At 34.5% G+C, this 24,761-nt stretch overlaps 3 protein-coding genes and 1 pseudogene across 4 annotated transcripts; 1 reads left to right on the top strand and 3 right to left on the bottom strand.

The window, feature by feature from the left end:
- The first annotated feature begins 662 nt into the window (after positions 1-662).
- LOC129300534 (40S ribosomal protein S5) lies at positions 663-2,814 on the top strand. The gene is made up of 4 exons (XM_054939106.1): positions 663-877; positions 1,721-1,992; positions 2,111-2,314; positions 2,501-2,814. The coding sequence occupies exons 1-4, from the start codon at positions 782-784 to the stop codon at positions 2,553-2,555; spliced, it is 627 nt and encodes a 208-aa protein (XP_054795081.1). The 5' UTR covers positions 663-781; the 3' UTR covers positions 2,556-2,814.
- A 3,825-nt stretch (positions 2,815-6,639) lies between these two features.
- LOC129303931 (pentatricopeptide repeat-containing protein At3g14330-like) lies at positions 6,640-8,733 on the bottom strand. Of its 2 annotated transcripts, XM_054943521.1 has the most exons (2): positions 7,739-8,733; positions 6,640-7,507 (listed from the first exon to the last, which is right to left on the bottom strand). In XM_054943521.1, exons 1-2 carry the CDS (start codon positions 8,676-8,678, stop codon positions 6,717-6,719), a joined length of 1,731 nt encoding a protein of 576 aa, XP_054799496.1. In that variant the 5' UTR covers positions 8,679-8,733; the 3' UTR covers positions 6,640-6,716. The 2 variants fall into 2 exon arrangements, with proteins under 2 accessions (XP_054799496.1, XP_054799495.1); XM_054943520.1 differs by having other exon boundaries at positions 6,640-8,733.
- A 3,869-nt stretch (positions 8,734-12,602) lies between these two features.
- Positions 12,603-18,558, bottom strand: LOC129302584 (2-methylpropanoate--CoA ligase CCL4-like; annotated as a pseudogene).
- LOC129302280 (2-methylpropanoate--CoA ligase CCL4-like) lies at positions 18,264-20,413 on the bottom strand. Its single transcript, XM_054941049.1, has one exon. It carries the CDS (start codon positions 20,231-20,233, stop codon positions 18,587-18,589), a length of 1,647 nt encoding a protein of 548 aa, XP_054797024.1. The 5' UTR covers positions 20,234-20,413; the 3' UTR covers positions 18,264-18,586.
- Between the last annotated feature and the right edge of the window lie 4,348 nt (positions 20,414-24,761).

Consider the following 24,761-nt stretch of genomic DNA (forward strand, 5'->3'; position numbering starts at 1 on the left):
TAAGATTTTATTTGATTCAATTGATGCTAGCATGGCATGTTTTTATTAGACAAATCATAGATAATGGGGTACACTGAATCTATGAAAAAATTTCTCATTCTCAATATTATCATTCTTATACTTCCTCCTGTTTTTAATGTAAAGAAAATTTTGAAAGGTTTTTTGTCCTTGATAAAGGACAAAGTTAAAGTAATTAATTGTTTTTCCATTTTACCCCATATTTATTTATTATAATTTGAATTTTTAGACAACAATTTAATATGGTTATTCTTCCAAACAGAAGAACAAAAAAGGAAAGTTACATTTTATGTGGATTCACAAAATAATTTTAAAATGTTTTTTAAAAGAATATTTATTCATTTGTTGATTTTTATTTTTTTATTTTGGTTTCAGTGTGATATCAAACATAATCATAAGATATTGAATCTTTATTTTTGTTTTTGTTTCCAACTTTAAAAAGCTTTCACATACACTTTTTATTATAATAAAGTATGATTAGAAAAATTTAAACAACAACCTATGTTATTCGGCCCATAACTCCACATAATATCAATGTAATTTTTGCAATCATAATAAACATATAAAAACAAGTTCCGAAGCCAATAAATCTAATCTGGACTCTATCTTCACGAAACCCAGCCCATGAACTTCAGAGCCTAAATTTGACAAAAAACATAAAGGAATTAGGGTTTCCCTGTAGCTTTGCTCAAAGGCAAAACCGTTCCTTCTTCCCATCTCGCCCGGTGCGCTTCTGTCTTCCAACTTCCAGGGTAACGTCAAGATGGCCGATGTGGTTGCTCCACTGCCTAGTCACGATCTCTCCGAGCCTGTTATCGATGTCAAGCTCTTCAATCGATGGCCCTATGACGATGTTCAGGTTTCGGTTTTGTGCCTTTTAAATCTCCCATTTTCTGTTTCTTTTCCCATTTTTTTTTAGTCTTGAATTGTTGTCAGTGTTTAATGCGTAGTAGTTTCTAATTATTCTTGAATGCCTTGGAAGGAACTGAGCTTTTCTTTGTTGCCTTGATGATAATATGTCATGAAAGACTTCAGATTTAGTTAGAAACTACATCTCACCGCTTCTTTTATATTTATGTATACAAAATTTTACTGCAAATATCACATTTTTGAAGTTGTTAATGCCTTCTGTGCTATTTCGAGCTTGAGATGTCCTAACTGCCGTTAGCACATCTTTCGCTTTTCAGGCAACTATTTAAAGCTTATAGGAAGCAATACTGCGGCTAATGGTTATGAATATTTATCTATTGGTGAATTTTCTGCTTGTCAGTTGTGAGTTGTCTCAAAACCAATTAGCGTAAACCCAAGCAAATTATTTCGTGAATCGGATATAGAAATTTCAGATCATGATTAACGAAAACTGAAATTCTTTAGAGCAACTGCCATGTGCGATGTCATCTCTGATCGATGTTCTTAGCTTGAATTGGATGAGATTAAAATTTAAACAGGAGGACAACTTGTAGGGTAGCGCGTGGAAGGGGGGATGTTCTGTTAGTTACCAGCTTCCACTTCCTGGGAATTTTACGCCTTTGGTCTTGTTGGTTGCTTTTGTTGCTACGAGATCTATCATTTTTTTGGCTCTTTCTGCAACTCTGTTTTGGAACTCATTTTTGAAATGAAACCTTCATTCTATAGATGTAGTGAAGGGCTCCGTGATTTCTTGAAAATTAAATTAAAATTTATTTATATGTTGTGATTTTAGGTGAACGACATATCCTTGGCTGATTACATTGGTGTGGCTCCTGCCAAGCATGCAACCTATGTGCCTCACACTGCTGGGAGGTATTCAGTGAAGCGTTTTAGGAAAGCGCAGTGTCCAATAGTTGAGAGGCTTACCAACTCTCTTATGATGCACGGACGAAATAATGGGAAAAAGCTTATGGCTGTGAGGATTGTTAAGCATGCAATGGAAATTATCCACTTGCTCACTGATCAAAATCCCATCCAAGTCATTGTTGATGCTGTGATCAACAGGTGTGCAAACAAAAAATAATCTCCTTTTCTTTTTACATCTATGCAACAATATAATTTCTTGTTGCTTTATATTCTTGTTTGTAATATTCCTCACAAATACTTTTGTATACGACTCTAGTGGACCAAGAGAAGATGCTACGCGTATTGGATCTGCCGGTGTTGTCAGACGTCAAGCTGTGGATATTTCTCCTCTGCGACGTGTGAATCAGGCAATTTATCTGCTTACCACTGGAGCTCGTGAGGCTGCTTTCAGGAACATTAAAACAATTGCTGAATGCTTGGCTGATGAACTTATCAATGCTGCAAAGGGATCATCAAACAGGTATTCATGACATTGATTTTCAGCTGTAGTGAGAATTCTCTAATTTTGTATCTGTTGCTCGAAAATATCATTCTTGTGTAGTGTGGCTTCCCCCGTTTCCTCCTCATTCATTTATTCAGGTATCATTTTTCTGCCTGTATATTATGAATTTCTCTTTCTATGTTGCTGATTATGACATGAATTCAGCTATGCCATCAAGAAGAAGGATGAGATCGAGAGAGTTGCTAAGGCCAACCGTTGAGGAACGGAGAGTGGAATGGTATTTAGAGCTTTTGTTCAGTGGCTTTTTCCCTTGCCTGTTGCTTATGAGTCTTCTGTTACTATTGAACCTGAAGTGAAGATATGGCTGCTTATTAGTTGTTGTTAAAGAGGTACTCTATCATTGGAAATCAGATTTTATTGTCAGAAAGCGCAATTTTCACTTTTCAAGTTATAATGTCATATGACTGGCTCCTCCATAAAGTTTGGTTGCTTTACATTATTGAATTAGAGTTTCACTAGTCTAGAAGATTTGATTTTGAATGTTGGATGCTGAAATCATTAGTTATAAATGAGAGGTTAAACTATACTTTTGATCCTTTAATTTTATATTTGATTTTATTTTAGTCTCTTGATTTTATAAAATGTATTTTTGGTTCTTTAACTCTAATACCGTTAGTTTTAAATAATTACTTTTTGTGCCTATTGTTGTTATTTTTTAAAAAAATTAAACTTAACAAATTAACATTTGAAAATGTTTTGTCGATATTTAAAAATTCAATGTAGAATTTTTTGTGTGATAAAACTGACGGTGTTAGGGTTCAATAATTAAAAATATACTTTTTAAAATTAAGAGACTAAAATAAAATTTTGAGTAAAGTTAAAGGACTAAAAGTATATTTTAGCTTAAATGAGAATGTTATTGTTGTTAAAATATCGTTGGGAGTTGGGACAAATTTTTAGGGCCTATTTCGTTCTTGGAAAGAACTGGAATGAAATAAGCTGATATAGACTAAAATGGGGTAAAATAAAGTCATGGATCCATAAACAGGTGATAATGATAGAAAGTGAGAATGGAAAATGATAACCTTATTCATGTGGCTGTTAGATATGGGGATCAAATATATATAAACGTGAGCAAAATGTACCATCTGAGCTTCATGCAAACAGTTGATTTAGGAGGTGTTGAGGTTCAGGCATAATACTAATGGACATCAATCTTTTTGAGAATGTTGATCTGATTTAGACATCCCCATAACAGCCTAGCAACTTGGTATCCAATAACTTCGCTCGTTTTTAGCTTTTTTAATTGGACAGAGTCAGTTACATGCTCAAAGAAAACTGTTTATCGGTCTTAAAATTTAGTGCAATTATTAGTAGATGAAAGTCTAACGTTTATACACAATCTTTATAGTCAAATCGTAGAGCATTTATAGAGCATGTTTGGATTGCACTCTAACCTTAGTTAGAGTGGGTTAAACTGAGGTTAGAGTGTAAAATGTTAAAAAAATCTTGTTTGGATTATCATAAATTTTCAACCTCAGTTAGCATGCAAACGAGCGTTATTCAAGAAGCCCACTAACCTGGCTTTTGGTTTTCAACGTTAGCGTTGCTGCTTGTTGGAAGCATTAAATGCGTTTTAAATTTTTATGCTTTCTCTCTCTTATCTTTTATCTACTCGAGCTCTGCCTTTAGCATATCTAGGATGAGAGAACAGGAAAAAAAAATACCAGCCAGACAAAGACCAGCTATGGTGGATGATTTGCGATGCGAACGAAGAATAATGGAAGCTTTGTGCACACACCTACACACACAGTAGCGTCGATTAGTTTTAAAAAAAGCTAGGAGGAATCAGCTATAGAATATGACGGAGAAAGAAGAAGAATCCATGAACTTACAAACTGAACTCCTCTGCGCACGCGCTCGTCGACAAAACGAACAAGAAGAACAAAGGAGATAGAGGATGATGGAGGAGGAAGAATGGTTGGAAAATCACTCCGATTGGGAATGGAAGAGAAGAATTGAGAAGGGTTTTTTGGAAGCTGTCTCCTACTCCCTGTTTTTTTTATATGCAGAACACGAATGAAATGGGAAATAGGGGAGAAAGTCTGATTTTTTTCTAAAAAGAGTATTTTGGTAATTTTGTAGTGTTTAGAGCATAATAAAATTTCTCCCTTACCACTACGGAGACTCAACAATATGTAAGCGACAAGTACAGACTCCATCAAGCCAATAACTTCTTGTTGCATCTATTTTAAAATTATAAAGTTATAAAAATATCATCAAAACATGTTATTAATAATTTTAATATCATAATTATTTTCTAAATCATTGCATGTCCATATATAATATATTATGAATTTCACTAACATTTAAGTCAAAATACCAACAAGAATAATTGATCATTTTATTTTAATTTTTTTTGCTAAAAAAATTATTTATCACATTTTTTAAAATTCCTAAATTTCCTAGCCATTACATTTATTTTTGGAGTGTGGAAGTATTATCATTCAAATTTAAAATGCACTATAAAAAAAACTTTTGGAGTGTGGAAGAATCGGTTTGCAATTATATAAAAAATGCCTAAATTTAGATATAAAATATAAGTTCAAATTGTTTGTGTAACAATGGAAATACGTAACTTTATTAGGAGAAATTTAATTACTGATGAGCAATTCATGCAATCTGAAGATAAAAGTATAGATGTCCATGAGGAAGATACCAATATTGGTGAGGCATCCTTGTCAAATCTACCCAAATCGTCAAGACAAATGCAGCGTATTAGTGATATAATTAAATATCAATTTGTAAATCATATCAATTGAATATTAATTTATTTTAGGTTTTCATGATTGAATATTTAAGATATTTTACTTATTAGTTGTGATTTTAAGTTTAATATTTTTTACTTATTAGTTAGTCAAAAAATATAAATATGCTTATTTAAAATTTAATATTTAAAATAAAAAAATTCATACTTATTTTTACCATTAAACATATCAACTAGCTTTTAAATCAAATCAACCAAACAAATTTTAATTTATCTAACTAACTTTTGAAAAAAAAAAAGGTATATAAATACAAATTGCGTTACATTAACTGACTTTTCTTTTAATCTCAATTTGCTAACCTCAGTTGAATCCTAACTTCAATTGTAAATTTTTTAATCTAAACACACACATAGTCTGTTTGAATTTCAGTTGGATAAAATTGATTACGAAAAAAATTGATTAATAATAAAAATTTAAATTATGTTATCTTTTAATATAATTTATATTAATATTAATCCTAGAGCCGTGGATGTCACACCAAATTACTAGATAGCACCCAAAAAGAACACCGAATCAATCTGGAAAAGGCTGAAAGAAAACGCACGGAAGACACAGTAGGAGGAGAGGATGTTGCATCAGATGGGCTTAGACGGAGAAAATAGCAAAGAACGACCTTCAAGGAAAGAGACGGAGGAGATGCACCGATGAACTCGAACAACAGTTGCAGAGCAGAGATGGAGGATGGAGGTCATAGATCGAAGCAGGAGATGAGGTTGCAGCAAAGAAGAGACAGGTCGCGTTAGAGAGGTTTCACTTTTTTGCGAGGATAAAGAGAAGTGATGGAGGTATTTGGGGTATTATTTGGCAGATTAAAAATTCCAGCAGGCAATAATTGCCCCAACAGATATAATCGATCTTTGGAAGCTATACTCTTTCGAGCTTGAGGCAAAATGTGGTTCTGGTCAAAACAATTGTGTGAAAAATGAGGTGTTTGGGTAATTTTTAGTAAAACCATAGTTTTGGTACACTTCGGTTTTGAAACCATATCCAAACAGACAGTTAGTGTTCGTTCTCCCGTGATAAACCAAAAAGGATTTGCTTTTGTGCTCAAACGACAACGTTTAATTAAGTAGTAAAAGCTTGGCTTGCGTTCCCTCCCTCCCCCTGGATTATTCAATGGCAAAATATCTCCAAGTATTTTTTTTTTTTAAGAATATTGATATTCAATGTTCTATACTATCTAACGAATTGGCCAGTATGAAAGATACCATTCCAGAGGCTTGGGAAGATCTTGCTTTTCTGGATTTATAATGTCGTGAACTTTGTTAAAATTTTCATAATTTAATACCAATTATATCATCTTCATGTCACTTTTAATTTTCATTCTAAAGTCTAAGCAAGAGAAAGTTAAATGCCTAACGAAGAAAATCTTCCTCTCAAAGTCTACCTCATTTATTACCTTGAAACCAATTGTATCTGCAATCAGTTACAGTCAAGGGCACCTCCATAACTAATCTTTCTGACTAAGCTGAAGAGACACACACACACACACACATATTTGACAAAAGTGGTCCATGCTCAATGATTTTGCATTATTATAAAAAGTGATTTAGTCGTTGATAATCTTGCATCATGATTGTAGGGACTTTGATTCACCAAAAGTCCTTGCAAGAACAAGAACCGTTTGCGAAATGATGGAACCTGTTAGTATCTCTCAATACAATCATCCTCGCAGTAACTCTTGAAACAGCTTTCATCCATGAATGACAATCCCCACAAACCCTAAGATTCTTTGTAATCCTGATTGGCATTCCATCAGCAGTATGAATAAGTGCGAATATCGCTGCTATGCGTTCGCTATGCCCACAAGCCCATGTCACCTTCATCTCTTCATTCACATCATGAAGAACATCATCAGTGTCAGGGACATACCCTGCTTCTTTGATAGCCTCAGACAACTCACTCCAGGTTTCTGAATATTCAGCTGACGAACGAAATTCCGAGCTCCCCCCGGCGATGAAGGTATGAATTCTTTGCTTTATATGTGTCCAGCTACATCCAGCCTCTTTCTTGATTCCTCTCACGGCCATCATCTCCCTAACTCTCTTCACACCATGCCACATTTCTGCTTTTGCATAGATGTTTGAGAGCATCACATAATTGCCAGGATTGTGAGGTTCGATTTCGAACAGTTTCCCGGCAACAACCTCTGCAAGAGGAACATTACCGTGAAGACGGCATGAGTTAAGTAAGGATCCCCATATGCTTCCACTTGGATTCATTGGCATGTTTTGCACCAAAGCTAATGCTTCTTCAATTCTCCCTGCCCTGCCTAATACGTCTACAAGACAAGCATAGTGCTCTGAAGATGGTTTCACCCCATAATCCTCCATCTTATTGAACAATTCTTGCCCTTTATCAGCAAGTCCTGAATAGCTACAACCTGAAAGCAAGGCAATGAAGGTAATACCATCTGGCCACATGCCATAGCTTATCATTTCATCAAATAAGGCCATGGCTTCTTCAATATATCCATTTATTGCATAACCTGTGAGCATTGTATTCCATGTAGTCAAATCCCTACTCTGCATTCTGTTAAACACTTTCTTACAGTAATCAAGGGCTCCACATTTGGCATACATGTCCATTAGTGAGTTGAGTAAGGGCAGATCACCTTTCTTCCTAGACTTCAAAATCTGGGCATGCATCTCCTTGCCACTATGAAGTGCAGTAACTCGAGCACACATTGACAAGATTGTCGTTAGTGTAACCCAACTGAACCTGATACCCTCTCCTTGCATTACTCTAAAAGCATCAAATGTCTCAGACACTTTGTCTTGAGCTGCAACACCAGCGACCAAAGTGTTCCAAGAAACCACATTTCGTTGAGGTATTCCCTCAAACACCTTTAGGGCATCACCCAAGAACCCACACTCAACGTAAAACCTCAGGAGTGCATTATTCACCACTTGATCTTCTTCTTCATCACTCTTAATGACTTGAGCATGAACTGCTCTACCCAACAACGAATCAGACGTATCTGCACAGGCCTTAAGAGCCATGGAAAGCGCGAAATTGTTAGGTCGGGCATACTGAGTTGATAACATTTCGCAATATAACATCAAAGCTTCGTTAGAAAACCCATTTCTGGAATACCCAATCGCCATAGCCACCCACACTGACTCTGGCATCTTTTCATCTTCAAGACCGTAGTTGAAAATCTGGCGAGCCTCATCAATCCGACCACAAACAGAGAAGAGAGTGATGAGCTTGCTTTTCAAAATGGGGTTACGCAAAAAGTCTTGCTTGAATCTGTCCGGTGATTGAAGGAAGTGAAAGTAGAGCTTTTGCCCATGTGAGAAGGACCTTCTGGAGATGCAGGCATGAAGAAGGGAGGAAAGTGCGTCGACATCGTCTGGTTCGTAAGCCGTGGACTTCGACGGCGAGGACTCGATTAGGCTAAGCGCCTCATCTAAACTGCCAGACTTGGAGAGAAATCTGAGAGTGGAATTGAAGTTGAGGGGCGTTGAAAGTTTGCGAGACGGGGGGTTTAAGGTTACCGTTATGTTAGTTTTGACAGTTATGGTCGTTGAGAGAGAAATGGCGGGTAGCATCTTCTCCGTCAGTTATCAAGTTTCAGTTTCCATCACACTCCTGAGCTTTGGAGGCTTGAAGATGAGGGGGCTTCAAATTAAGCCCATTTTTCGGGTTATAAAAACAGAATATTTATTTTATTTTCACAATGCATAATATTTATATTTAATAATTAATAATTAATATTGTTCACTTTTATATTTTTTAAAGTAAGGTTGGAATATGATGTTCCATTCTCAAGGTCGAGTTTTCCATTATATTTTCCAACAAAATTTATTTAAATGAATTTTAATGTTATATTATTAAGCATTTAACATGCCACTTGCAAGGGAAATCATTTCACATGGTCAACTTAGAATCGTAGATCTATCACTAACTTGCCCCTTCAGGTTGTCCACAATTAGAGATAAAACTTTGAGCACGTCCAAGGAGAAATTTGCTTTTGATTTACAATTGCCTTTCAGAATAACATCCAAGTAGTTGATCCTTAAGTTTGGTTTGGATGGAGGGAAAAGTGAAAAAAATAAGAAAGAGAAAAAATTAACAGGAAATTTTTTTAAAAATAGTAATTTTTTTTTTTACTATTTTTAAAAGTTCCCCCCTAACTTTCTTTCCTTCTTATTTTTTCTTCATCCAAACAATGAGTTAATGTTCTTCCTATCAATTAGTTCTCATTCGTAGAATGGTAGAGACGATTCTCCATGCTTGTTAATTTGCAAAAAGCAGCCTTGTTCATATAATGAAAAGGTCTAACCCCCAATCCTACTTGTTCAGTACTACAGCAGATTTTCCCTAAGGAAGCTGATGCATCCTGTTATTTCCATGTCAAATATGCCTCAGAAAGAATTGGCTCAAACAGAATCAAGCCTTGACACCAATTTCCTTGGAAGCATAAAACAAGAGAGCTTATATAGATATATATATATATATGATGAAGCTATCACTGATTAAATTAAAGTTAACCTTGCTGCTTGATAGATAACAAAGATGATTTCCATCCATATAGCCTTTTCTCAATCTTTTGCAGAATATATATCATCAAAAATCAATGTCTTATCCATGCAAGAATCAATCAAAATACTACCTAAGAGACTTGAGGGACTAGGTTTTATTTTCATTGATAAGTATCTGGTAGATAGTCTTATTCCTCTCTTAGGACTGAATTGTACCAATAGCTTGCCATTCATAAAAAGTTGATAGGAGACTGGTGAAACACATTGCCTGATCATTGAAACCTAAATAGGTGGAAAATTCATATCATTACACAAGACTTATTGAAGAAAAGACCAAGACATTTTGTCAAAAACCTTAGAAAAATTGATCTTCAGGGCACCCCAACTTACTTTCATTTATTCCTCTTAATGGCATGCAACTGTAATGTCAGATCTCAGATGCTACTTGTATATTGTCATAAATGAGTGAGTGTACCTTGGATGAAAGCACTTTGAAAAGATTTATCGGATGAAAATCCTTAAAAAGTCTCTGTGACTTCACAATTTTGGAACAAGATATATATATATATATATATACCTATATCAACTTATTGAGACTTTTAAGCAAAAAGCCTCTTTCTCTGAAGGTGAAGACCATATTACAGATGTCATAACCAACAATGCCCCAAAAATGTTGAAAAAACCTGACATGAAAACCATCAATATCTAACGCATTGTCATGTAGTATCTCAAAAGTTGGTTTTTCCACCTCATCTATAGTGAACTCAGTCAGTTAAAAAATTAACATGATCTTGTTTGAGCTTCGATAAATTCAGACCAAATACAAAGTCTGAGATTTCCTCCAATGAAAGCAATTGGCTGAGAATAGAAAATGTCAGCTGTGAAATGACTGGCAGCTAATCAGAAGTCCAATTGTTGTCCTCATCTTTGATCCTGCAAATTCTGATGATCCTCTCTTCATCTGACAGCCCCCAAAAAAAAAAAAAAAGAAAATCGTATTTCCATCTCCTTGCAGAAGAAAAAGTTGTCTTGCTCTTCGAAACCAGGCACATAGCTTCTACACAATCATAACAGAACTCCAACATGTGTTTTGTATCGTTCAACTTTACTAAATCCATCTCAGCCTGTTCTTTGTCTAACTATGATTCTCCAGTTGTTGAATTCTCCACGAAAGATTACCAATTCTATTTTTGTTTCCAGCTTTGAACATTCTTCATTAATTGTGTAGAAGAGAGCTTGGACTGTAACAGGAAGCCATGCGATCCCACTATATTTAAACTTTGCCAAAAAATTCAAATCTGGCATAGCTTCTTCCATCCTTTTTTGTCCAAAAGAATAATTATATAAAAAAAAGGTGGAGCATGATGAGAAGCAGCTAGTGGAAAAAAACATGTGACTCCATTTCTTTTGCTAGTCCAGGTGAACCATTGTCCGCACCTCCATCATTTTAAAATCATTAATCATATTAATGAACAAATTAGCTCCTCTGATTCCTGAATGTCTACTGGATTTTTTGCCAACAAAAGAGCATATTGATTAAAATCATTTCATTCCTGTGGGACTTCCCCATAATATTATAGAATTTAAATACGTGCAGAAAAGTCTCATTCATTTATGGATATTTACTTAATATCCAATATTTATAACAAAATTTGAGTTTTTTTATTTGCAGTTTTTTAGATATTTTGAAACATGAAAAAAATTAATAATAAAAATTTATCTTTTTAAGTGTCAATGCCTTTTATAATTCGATTAAATTGAATGGGTAACATTATGAATAATGATAAATTCATGCTTATACAGAGAAAAGATAATAAATTACATAATGTTTAAATATAAATCCTCATTCAAGAAGAAAATCAAGAATAGCTCACTCCTTATAGCTAAGGGTGATCAAAACCGAACAAAATCGACCACATCAAACCAATTCAAACTAATTCAATAAAAATTGAATAAAACCAATCATTATTTAAGCTTGGATTGATTTTATAAATTTGAAAATCAAATGGTTTCATTTATGTTTTGGTTTTTCTCTTTGAAACCTTAACTAAACAACCATACCAAATGCATTAGTCTAATATTTTTTTATGATTGATATTAGACTATTAGTGTTTATTTTTTTAATTTTAATTTCAAATAGAGCCCACTCCCAATCTAAAATATTTTAGGAAAAATGACATCTAGCCCCCTCCCAAGAAAATTAATCACAGATAAAGATCAATGTAGAATGAATTGTTATTAAAATGAGAACTTAATTTTTTTTTGAATGAGACTTATTTTTGATCTTTATCTATGATTAATTTTCTTGAAAGGGGCTAAATGTGATTCTCCCAATATTTTAATAGAATTTGTAAACCTTCATTTCTCAATTTTACGTTGAATGCATACACTCATGTGTTACGTCAAAATGATTTTTTTGAATAATTTTAGATATAGAATTTCATTTTTTTGATTTTTTAAACAATTACTATTCATTATAGATATCAAGATAATTTGTAAAGAAATTTAATTATTACTTACAAATACATATATTCCGGTTTTTTTTAATAATAAAATTTGAATATTTTTATTTTGGACATGATGTTCATTTTTATTTATGAATAATAAAACCAAGAATATGACTTGAAGTTGAAATATGAAAGAGAAAAAAGTAAAAAAAGAATATGCTTAGCCTTAATAAATGATTTTATATATTTAAAAGTATCAAAACTTAATCCATGTATAAATCAAATTGATCAAGAGTTTTTTTTTTTTTTATGCAAACCAATTGGTTTGATTTGTTTCATACTTTGATCAAAATTGAGTCAAACCATACCTTTGATCACCCTTACTTATAACCATACATGACCTTATAGTTTGAATAATTAATTGTTGGCCAAAAAATTGCATAATTAGTTATATTTTTTTAATAGTTGAACATATTTTAATAATTGTATAATATTTATAATCAATAATTTCATGCACTTTGCAATTGCCCTTGGCCCAAAACTATTATAAATTCTATAAATTAAATTATATGAACAATTTGTATAGATTATTATAACATGTAATAACATCTCCCGCATGGTATCCTAGTTTCTAAAAGAAAAACATAACGACAGTTCTCATCAATTATTGTATCCAATGTATGATTTTCTACGCAAGATTCCTTACGTGTCGTTTATAACGTTCTGAACACAGACCTATACACATATATGTAATATGGATTGAACTTCAGGTCAAACAACGTCCCTTCTTTCTCTCTCCAATCTCATCTTCTTCGTCACAGTCTGCTGTGTTTCAGGGATCCCATGTCTTGGGCTTCCTTTCTCAGCACATACTTCTGAATCTTTCCGGTTGACGTCTTGGGAAGATCCTCCTTGAACACTACCGTCTTCGGCACCATGAAGTGCGGCATCCTCTCTCTGCAATACTCTATTATTTCCTTCTCCGTCGGCTTCTTCTCCAATCCCTCCTTCAAGCTCACGAAGGCGCATGGCGTCTCTCCCCAGAATTCGTCAGGCCTTGCCACCACCGCCACCTCGTCCACCGCCGGGTTACTGTGCAGCACCGACTCTACCTCCACGCTGCTCAGATTCACACCCCCACTTATGATCACGTCCTTGGATCGATCTTTAATCTCTAAGTACCCATCTGGATGCATCACCCCCACGTCCCCTGTGTAGAACCACTCATTCTTGAAGCGCTTGGAGTTCATTTCTGGATCTTTCAAGTAGCCTAATGTGAGGCAACCTCCCCGAAGAACCACTTCTCCGAGGGTTGACCCTTCTCGTTTTACGCTTTTACCCGAATCCGGATCCACCACGTCCATCTCTGCCATCCCGATGGTTCTCACCCCTTGCCTTGCCTTAAGCTGTGCCCTCTCCTTCGCCGGCAGCAAGTTCCACCCAGGCTTCCACGCACAAGAAACCACCACCCCCCTGTTTCGGTCATCCCATACACGTGACTAACCACAAATCCTAACGCTTCTGTGCGGTGCAATACAGCCGCTGGTGGCGGTGCTCCTCCCGTGAAGACTTGAACGGGGCTTCTGAGAGGTTTCATTCTTGCAGAATTTGTTAGCATATTGAGAACCACCGGTGCAGCGCACATGGGTGTGACGCCGTGGCGTTCGATCAGAGTGAACACGGTGGCGGCGTCGAATTTTCGGAGGCAGATATTGGTTCCTCCGACGGCTGCCATCCCCCACGGGAAGCTCCACCCGTTAGCGTGGAACATATTCAGGGTCCATAGGTAGACTGGTTGTTTGGGAACGGCGCAGTCGATCAGAGAATCTACGGTCATCACGAAAGTCGCTCGGCGGCAATGAACCACCCCCTTGGGAGATGCCGTTGTACCGGACGTGTAATTCAAGATCATCGGGTCCCACTCCCTTTTGGGTCGGATCCACTTGCAATTCGGATTACCCTTCTCCACCAACCCTTCGTACGTATCAAAGAATCCCTCTGATGATGTGGGCTCCGCTGAGTCATCAGTTATGAGGACAAGGATCGGCCGTTGAGTCTCCTGAGGCAGCAAGGAGATAGCCTCAAGGACCAGAGAGCGTGAGACGCAATCGACAAACACGAGCTTGGATTCACCATGGCGGAGGATGACGGAGACGGTGCTAGCGTCGAGGCGGGTGTTGATGTTGTTGAGGACGGCGCCGGCAAAGGGAACTGCGAAGTGTAGCTCGTACATGGCGGGGATGTTGGGGGCGACGATGGAGACGACATCGCCGCCACGGATTCCGATGGAGGAGAGAGAGGAAGCTAGTTGGAGACAGCGACGGTGGGTTTGGGACCAAGTGAAAGTGGTGTGATTATAGATGATAGAAGTGCAGTCACCGTAGACCGTGGCAGCTCTGTCGAGGAAGCCTAAAGGAGTGAGAGGAGGAGAATCTTGAGATCTTCCATGTCGATGATGAAGATGAAGAAGGTCTTGGTACGACCCTTGCGGCAATGCTGGGTAAACGATCGAGAGAGAGAGAGAGAGAGAGAGAGAGAGAGAGAGAGAGAGAGGATGCTTGGACGTGGATGCTGAGTGATGTAATATTTACGATCATAAATTATATTAAATCATAATAAAAACTAACCTGAAGCAAAGCTGACGTATTCAATAATAATAAAGATGATGATGATGATGCAAGCTGAGAATTATACAAAAGGGAGGGCCAGTTTAAGGGTATTGAGAGGGAAAGGATTAAGCAGGGAAATTATTATTATTATTATTATTATATAAATGGATGCATGCAAGTGCATTGTCTTTTTGTCTCTGTGATTAAAAATAGATACTGCATTAATGATTTAAAAAAAATAAATAGTACTGCAATCATATTGTCAAACCCTCTAGTTAATTTTTTGAATTTATTATTTTTATATTTTTAATTTACAAAATTATGTTAACTTATGTATAAATTTAAATTAAATATAAATTTAATTAAACTTGGAAGTTAACTTTTTAAATTTATCATTTTATATTTTTAATTTATAAAATCGTATCAACTTGCTCATAAATTTGGAGTAGATGCAAAGTCAATTAAATTTGCTAAACTCATCAATTTTTTACTGAATTAAGCAAGTTAAATATATACTATGTAAAACTCAATTTATAAAAAATGGTAGGACTCAATTGAAAAATAAACTTAAAAACAAAAACTAATATTGATTAAAAAAAAGAAATACAACAAATAAGTTGCCTAATTTAAAATTTCTATGTTAGTATGATAATTTGTCAATAAAGATGAAATTAATTTTAATGATTTATATTAATATATTTAAATTAAATTATCATCATATTTTATATTTTAATTATTTAATTATATATTTTAATGGCTAGTTTACAATTCAAGTTGACATTCGTATCCTTGAACATGGGATGAGGAAAAAATGGTTAAAATATAGGTTTTCTTTTATCCTACCAAGTTAATATAGTACCCAAGTGGATGCATTTGATTTTGATGTCGATCAAATGCCGAGTTGAGTAGTTTAATTTGACTATTGGGGATACATAAAATAATGTTGAGATCTATAGATAATAGTGTTGAGAAAACTCTATCTTCTATCTTAAATTTAATGGTTAATAGTGTTGAGAAAAACTCTATCTTAAATTTAACACTTTTTAACTTTAAATTACTGGGTACTACTGAGTATTAGATATTTTTTATTCTAAAAGTTTGGAATGTTTTACGCTCGACATTTTGGTACTTTGATATGTGGAATCTATTTTCTCTCAAAACTTGCACGTTGTTTTTTATGAATTTGATTTTATCAACTTGCACCCTGGACACGTTATAGTTTTAGTTTAGAGTTGGTAAAAACTGTTGTTTTTATAATATGAATAGTAACTAATACTTTCATCAATTATATATATGGGATAAATTGGCCCATTGGCCCAAAAAATCTAAATTTTTAAAAATTTGATATATAGCCGGTTTACATTGGTATATGAAAGATTTATAATTGATATAAAAGGGTTTATCATTGAAAATTTTTAAGGCATTTAGTATTGATATATGTAGTGCTATATCATTGACATGCTCCTTTAGTCTCATTTAAAAGGCATGTTTTAGAAAATTTATTTGATTTTTATATAATATTTAAAAAGTAACATGACATTACTTTTTACATTTGTTAAATAAAGGCATATTTAAAATTTTACACACTTTTATTCCTTTTATTTTTAAACAAGCTATAATACAAAATATAATAAATATTGGACTATTTGTTTAGTTTAGTCTTATAATATAAATTTTATATATTTGCAAAAGCCCTTATATATGTTTGGTTTTTAAACATTGTGGAATCATATGAAAAGTAATAAAGGGAAAATGCAAAAAGGATAATATAGTAAAATTATATTACTCATTAATTTATTTTGCTTTTTTTAATTGTATTAAAACCGTAAGAGACATTAAAAAAAAACTGAGAGAGTACTTATTGTATATATTGAGTCCTATTTATAAAATAAAAGAAGAAGATTTTTTTTCTATTTATAAATTACATTATTAAATTTTTACCAGAAATTTATTCATTTATTCTTTATTAAATATTGGTGAGTGAGAAAGCATAGGAGCAAAGTTAAAAAATTTATTAAATTTTTTGACAGAGTTAATAAACTTTAAAAAAAATTTTAATTCTAATAAAATATATTAAAAATAAATTATCAATAGAATCAAATAATTAACTTTCATGTGGAATTATAAAAGGATCATCTTTTTACAGGGCAAAATTTTTGCTCCATTATATATATATATATATATTTTAAAAGTCGTTGAAATAAGTGCATATTAACATTTTTTTAAATATATATACCCTTGTTTATTCCAATAATTTCAAGGAGCATTTATTAAGATGCCGGGGCAAATTTTGGCACTGCAGTCATTTTTTTTATTATATTAATTACATTTCTTAATATATGTGCAAAAACTTAAAAAAAAACAAATATTTTAAAATGGAGGTAATGTAATACAGTAGCTTAGTTGACTCAAAAAGCCAATCATAGGTACCCTCACATGGGATGTTGCCATGTTGTTCAATATCCCAGTAATTAAGTATGATTCTCCAAGTTGATCATATACTGCTCTCGTATTTGCTAATACAATTACATAAATTAATTGGGAATCATAACGTATACATATAATACATACACACGCACACACTCTAATCCATCCTAATTCTTTTATTTAAGTCAAACTTCATCAGAAAATAAACAAAGTTTCCAAATTTTGGCCGATGTTAAATTCATGCTGTGAGAAGCAAAAGACCTAATTAATCACCTAAGTCAGTAAAACATAAACCAACATTAACTAAGTAAGTACAACATGGGAAAATATAATTATATACTTAATATGTAAACTTTGTTTATTTTTGATGAAGTTTGACTTTAATTAAAAACAAGCATATTAAGTCTATAAAACTGAATTTATAAGTTTCTTCCATATTATATTTGTCATGATATGTATATCCTTTACATATTATTTATTTTACAACAAATTTTTATTATTAATATTATTAATATTTTAAAATACTTATATTTTGACTTGAGTGGACAAAAGTATAACAAGAATATAAAGCTAAAAGTCTTCCCTGCTAAATATTTCAAAAAGTACCTTATAAAGTTAACAAAAATATTTCCTGCCACTTCTTTATAAAATTAAGATCAAAGTATACATTTAGTCTTTTAATTTTATATAATATTTTATTTTAGTTCTTTAATTTTATAAATTATTTTTTAATTCTATAATTCTAATATTTTTATTTTTATTTTTATTTTAATAAATTTTTATATTAAACTTTTAAATATTGATAAAACATTATCAAATATTAACATATTAAGTTTAATTTTTTAAAAAATAATAATGATTGAGATAAAAATAATTATTTGCAACTAACAATGTTAGAATTAATGGATTAAGAAAATATTTTATAAAATTAAGGAATTAAATTAAAATTTTGTATAAAGTTAAATGATTGAGAACATATTTTAACTTAAAATTAAATATATCAGGGCGTAAAATTAATTTTTTTATAAGACAGAGAAATAAAAACAACAAAACAAAAAGGTAAAACATCAAATAAGCGATCAAATCCAAAGGAACGGAATTGACTAAAAACCGAGGGAGAAGAAATGAAGAGTGCCGAAAACACGACGCAAAAGAGGGACGCTGTTGAATAATTGAATAATGTCACATATTTTAATGATTGAATAATTTTATAATTAATAATTTGATACACTTTATTGTTGCATTTAGCCTGCGAGATTACAAGATCTATAAATCTGAACAACACGAATAAAACTTTACTGACTGTAATATAAGAATATAAGATCGCCATACTAGTTTCTCGGTATATTTAAAACAATCAATCAATCTTATTCAATCCAAGATGTTAATTGATTTTTTACCCATATCTTCACGAGTAAGTCATTCAATACACGTCGTTTATATATATTTTTTACGTTCCTTCATTCCCGTTTTAATCTCACCGTCTTCTTCGTCACAGTCTGCTGCGTTTCAACGATCCCATGTCTTTGGCTTCCTTTCTCAGCACATACTTCTGAATCTTGCCGGTCGACGTCTTGGGAAGCTCCTCCTTGAACACAACCGTCTTCGGAACCATGAAGTGCGGCATCCTTGCTCTGCAATACTCCATTATCTCCTTCTCCGTCGGCTTCTTCTCCAATCCCTCCCTCAAGCTCACGAACGCACACGGCGTCTCTCCCCAGAACTCGTCCGGCCTCGCCACCACCGCTGCCTCGTTCACCGCCGGGTTACTGTACAGAACCGATTCAACTTCCACGCTGCTCAGATTCTCACCCCCACTGATGATGACATCCTTGGATCGATCTTTAATCTCTAAGTACCCATCTGGATGCATCACTCCCACGTCCCCTGTGTAGAACCACCCATTCTTGAAGCACTTGAAGTTCGCTTCTGGGTCTCTCAAGTAGCCCAACATGACGCATCCGCCTCGAAGAACCACTTCCCCGAGCGTTGACCCGTCTCGTTTAGCACTTTTACCCGAATCCGGATCCAGCACGTCCATCTCATCCAGGCCGATTGTTCTCACCCCTTGCCTCGCCTTCATCCGTGCCCTCTCCGTCGCCGGCAACAAGTTCCACCCAGGCTTCCACGCACACGTAACCACCACACCTCCTGTTTCGGTCAACCCGTACCCGTGACTAACCACAAATCCTAACGCTTCCGTTCGTTTCAGCACCGCCGCTGGAGGCGGTGCTCCGGCTGTGAGGACATGAACGGGACTACTTAGAGGCCTTCTTGTTGAGGAGCTTGTTAACATGTTGAGCACCACCGGAGCACCACACATGTGTGTGACACCATGGCGTTCGATCAGAGTGAACACGGTGGCGGCGTCGAATTTACGGATGCAGATATTGATTCCTCCGACTGCTGCCATCCCCCACGGGAAGCTCCATCCGTTAACATGGAACATATTCAGCGTCCATAAGTAGACCGGTCGTTCGGGGACTGCCCAGTCAATCAAAGAATCCACGGCAATAACGAATGTGCCTCGGTGGCAATGAACCACCCCCTTGGGAGACGACGTCGTACCGGACGTATAATTCAAAATCATCGGATCCCACTCGCTTTTGGGTCGGATCCACTGGAAATTCGGATCACCCTTCGCAACCAACCCCTCGTACGTATCGAAGAATCCCTCTGATGAAGTGGGTTCCACAGAATCGTCGGTTATGAGTATAAGGATAGGCCGTTGAGTCTCTGGTGGCAGCAAGGAGATGGCATCCAGGACCAGAGCCCTTGAGACGCAGTCGACGAACACGAGCTTAGATTCACCATGGCGGAGGATGACGGAGATGGTTCGAGCGTCAAGGCGGGTGTTGATGTTGTTGAGGACGGCGCCGGCAAAGGGAACTGCGAAGTGTAGCTCGTACATGGCGGGGATGTTGGGGGCGACAACGGACACGACATCGCCGCCACGGATTCCGATGGAGGAAAGAGAGGAAGCTAGTTGGAGACAGCGACGGTGGGTTTGGGACCAAGTGAAGGTGGTGCGGTTATAGATGATAGAAGTGCAATCACCGTAGACGGTGGCAGCTCTATCGAGGAAGCCTAACGGAGTGAGAGGAGCAGAGCTTGCAATGGTTGGCTTGAGATCTTCCATGTCGACGATGAAGAATCAGGACTGGCTCCGACCACACAAGACACCACCGGCGGTAGAAAAGATCAGAAGAAGGAGAGAGACAGGAAGATGGGACGGGGACGCGTGGTTGATGAGTGATAATGTGATGAATTAAAATAGAAAATCATAATACAGATCAATGTAAAGCTGACTTATTCCAGAATCAACAATGATAAAAATTGAACATGGCAGAGAATCTTGAAACCGAATGAGGAAGAGTCAGTTCAAAGGTAAAAAATTAAAGAGGGCTGGAACTAAAGAAATTAAAGCGGAGAAACTATTAATTCTTTATATAAATCCATATTTATCATTGTACTTAATATAAGTATTGAGTGCATGTACCATTTGAATTGTTCAAATCTAAATCAATATTTAAATAAATTCACTCGTTCATTAATTTCAAATGGAAGATAAATTTATAATTATTGATCATGATTTTAATGATTCAGATGGTATAGATATTTAATACTTATATTCAGTATAGTCATTAAATTTAAATCCATAGATACATGCATGCATGGATATATATATATATATATATATGTATATGTATATGTATGCAAGTCCACTGAAAATGATAGAAGCTTTAAGTAAGTGATTTGGAATCAAAATAATCCTAGCTCTTATGCATATTTTAAATTAATTGATCAGAGATCTACCATTTAATCTTAATATTTTGAAAGAAATCATTTCTAGTGTCAAGGAGATCACTTTCTGTACTTTGAAAAAAAGTACAAATAAGTTTTCTCTCCATATATCATACCTTGTGAACGGAGAGGGAAGCCTCCGCTGCGTCTCCTCTAGTCGAGGTTCAGTATTTTAGTTTTTTTTTAATTTTATATTTATTAAAATAAAAAATTATATAAATTATAAAAAAAATTCATAAATCGGTTCATCACTTTGGACCGTCCAAATTTAATATAAAAAAATTTATAAATTTTAATATTAAATTTGAATTGTCTAGAATATATTTGAATAATTAATTTATAAAAATTATAAATTTTTAATATTAAATTTGGACTATTTATTAAATCTAGACTATCTAAACTTATGAATAGATTTATTAAAAAAATTATAATTTTTATAATTTTTTATTTTAATAAATAAAAAGTAAACACAAAAATAAAAAAAATTAAATCTAGATGGTTGAGATTTATCCTCCTGTAAAGGAAGACACAACGGAGATTTTCATGGGAGGAGGGACCAAGTCCCTTGTGAACACCGGCCAAGACGAGGGATTTGACATGAGTAAGGACTTGAATATTTTGATTTGACTCTTATACGTAAAATTATGTTGAGAATAACTATCGTTGAGACTTGAGAAAGCTAACCTATCTTCTATCTTAAATTTAATTTTTATGGTTCTTTACAATAAATTTTAACAATATTAGATCCCCTCTCCCTAATTTCCCTAGTTATTAACTAAAGTTGAAAATCATTATACAGATGAATCTAACATTGACATATTCAATAGTCAACCATAATGATAGATATTGAACATGGCAGAGAATTTTGAATTAGGAAGAGTCAGTTCAAAGGTAAGAAAAAGGGCGAGAAATGAAGAAATTATTAATATTTTATATAAATGGATGCATGCAAGTCCATTATGCTGCCTTCAATTGTGGTCGTTGAAAGTAAAAATTGCAAGTCTATTGTCCTATCAATTGTAAATGGCAGAGATTTTCATTACTTAATTAAGGTGCTGTTTGGTTATTAGAAAAAAAATGAATGGAATGAATTAAAAAAATCAATACAAAAATGAATTAAATCATCCTTCTCCCCATGATAAGTATGATAATATTTATTAATATATATTATACATATAAAAATCATCACACCCTTGAAAAATCTCATGAATCATAATTTTCAACTCTATAAACTAAACTATCCCTCTTCCTTATGAGAGTGGTTTACTATCTATTTTGATCATCTCATTTTTACCTTATTTTTTCAATCCATTCCCTTCTAATAGCCAAATTGGACCTTATAAGTGATTTGGAATCAAAAACCTAACTTTTGCATATTTTTAATCAATTGAGAGAGGTCTACAGCACAATGACGTTTTGCAATCCATGTAGCCGACCCCACCTAGTGGGATAAAGGCTTGTTGTTGTTGTTGTTGAGAGAGGTCTACTATTTGTTCTAGTATATTTCAAAAGAGAAATAATCTCTATTATTGACAAAGCTTATTTTTAGTACACACCAAAAAAATTTGCAATGTCCTTGATGAGTATTCTTTTTGGTCATATTTATAAGGTAGAGAATAAAAATTTTTTAATCTTATTTATTAGTTACACATTTAATTTATCATAATTTGTCTATTTTAGCCTTCGTTACATATTGGTGAGAGAAATGGCTTATTAATTAAAGAATATCTAACAAATTTTTAAATAGAGTTAATGAATTTTAAAATTTTTCTTGGTATTGGTAAAAATATGCATTGAAAATAACTTATAAATAGAATAAGAAAAACACCAAAAAGGGAAAAAATGTTAAAATATTGGTACTGTTTTGTCATACTGGATTAAAATATAAGTAAAAATTATAATTTTCTCTCCATCCTACCATCATGTGGACACCCAAGACGAGGGATTTGATACAAGTGAGGACTTGAATAGGTTAATTTGACAACATAAAATAATGTTGAGAATAGCTACTGTTGACCTGAGCTATCTTCCTTTCATTTGCATGCTCGTGTGGCGGAGTTTCTTCTATACGTGTTTGGTTTTTGAATTTTGTGGTGCTTATTCTTCTGCTCGCGTGGCGGTGCTGTTTTGGATCTATGATGAATCTATCTATTTATGTATGTTCATGACCGTCGTAGGCTTCATTCTTCCAAACTTCAAGCTTTGATTAATTTACCCAGGAAGTTACGCAGCTCTGTTACAATAGTGACTCAACATCTTGGTTCATATTATGTTCTTTATTTTCGCTCCTCTTTGGACGCTGCTTTCATTTTACATCAAGGAACTTGGCTCTTGCAAGTCTACACTCTCTATGGTCTGTGCTGCCTGAATTTGAGGGTCATCATTGCTCTAAAGAAACACTTAAATATCTTCAGCATAAGATTTCAGGCAATGCTAAGTCGGTCGTCATCAACTTTAATGGACTCAACTATTTCAAGCATCTCTCATGTCTAAGTGAAAATTTTCAGCTGACATTTCGGAAGTGTTTTCTCCGCATCGAGCTGTCAAGATGATTAAATTTACCAAGCTAAATCATGGCTCTGAAATTCTTTGGAAACTGCGGTTACAGGGATATTCTCTAGCAACCTTTGTTAGGGTTTTTCTTTTTGCTGAGGCCCTGTAATAGACAAAAACATTGGTCAATTTTTGGTTCGACCTAGAGCAGCAACTCTAACATCTGTCCTACCTTCTTAGGACTCAACATTTGTAGATTTTGGGCTCATTTTTATTCAGATACTTCTCGTGTTCCAATTCGCAAAAGGAAACACGCTCTGTTTTTGGAATCTGGAACGGAGTGCCTTTCTCCTCCTGGGTTTAACGAGGTTTCTGCCAAAAAAACCTCGTTTGTTAGCATGATAATACTGGGGACCTTCATGTTTTGCAGCCACATGGGGGTTTAACGAGGTTTCTTTGCGTCTTTTTCTTTTTTAGTTTGCTTGGCCTATGTCTTATGTTTTGTCTCAGACTCAGGTTGTGTTATTTTTGTTCTTGGATGTATGTTCGTTTCAAAACCGAAGCTTATTTCTATTAATCTTTAGATATTCAAATCCTACGAGATATTTTATGATGAATTGATTCTTGAAAATCAATTCAACCATCTGCTCGCTTAACTTTAATCCAACGATTTTGGCCTGGTCTTTGGACTGGCTTACTTCCTTAATGCGAGCTTTCAAACAAAATATCTGCGTTTTGAAGTATATTCTCATGTCTGTTGGTCCAGGTTTTTTTTTTTAAAAAAAAAAAATCGAGTGAAAGTCTGTTGGCTTTGGTTATGTGTGTTCGAGTATGTCATCTTTTTTTTTTTTGGGAGAATGTAATTAGTTTTCCCCCCCTTTCGAGGCCTTTAGATATTCTATTTTAAAAGCTCTTTCGCTGTACTCTTAAATCTCACGCCATTTAACTTTCGATGAGTAAATATCAGTGAGTGTTGAGTAATTTCCTTTGGAATTAATAAAAAGGTTTGAATGTTTAGTCTATAGACATTTTGGTATTAATTATCAAAAACTTGGCCCCTAAACTCAATCAACTTTGCGAATAATGTAGGTGCTTCTCGAGTTCAAATGAAGAAAAACCTTATCCCTAATAATAACTCGCAATAGATGTCATGTGAAATACTAATAAAATATGTTGCAGAAACTCGCAATCATCCCACCCATTTTTCCTCTCCACTTATTTTCGGACAGTCCCTCCCCACTAGATCTAGGTTTCACTTGGGACTTGACAGCCCGATATTGCGCACATATTTGAAATCAAAAAGTGAGACCGGCCCCTAGCTATAATAGGGATTTGTGTACATCATGCCATTTGAAGCCTTAAGCTGGCCC

Source organism: Prosopis cineraria, unplaced genomic scaffold (genome assembly GCF_029017545.1).
Source record: "Prosopis cineraria cultivar Desert tree isolate PC_DT_omini unplaced genomic scaffold, ASM2901754v1 PC2, whole genome shotgun sequence".
Lineage (NCBI taxonomy): Eukaryota > Viridiplantae > Streptophyta > Magnoliopsida > Fabales > Fabaceae > Prosopis > Prosopis cineraria.

Excerpts from the sequence above, each read along its gene's own strand:
- LOC129302280 (XM_054941049.1), bottom strand. The coding sequence starts at position 20,233 with ATGGAAGATCTCAAGCCAACCATTGCAAGCTCTGCTCCTCTCACTCCG.
- LOC129300534 (XM_054939106.1), top strand. The coding sequence starts at position 782 with ATGGCCGATGTGGTTGCTCCACTGCCTAGTCACGATCTCTCCGAGCCT. Across the intron at positions 878-1,720 it reads GGCCCTATGACGATGTTCAG|GTGAACGACATATCCTTGGC; the intron begins GTTTCGGTTTTG and ends TTGTGATTTTAG. Across the intron at positions 1,993-2,110 it reads GTTGATGCTGTGATCAACAG|TGGACCAAGAGAAGATGCTA; the intron begins GTGTGCAAACAA and ends ATACGACTCTAG.
- LOC129303931 (XM_054943520.1), bottom strand. The coding sequence starts at position 8,678 with ATGCTACCCGCCATTTCTCTCTCAACGACCATAACTGTCAAAACTAAC.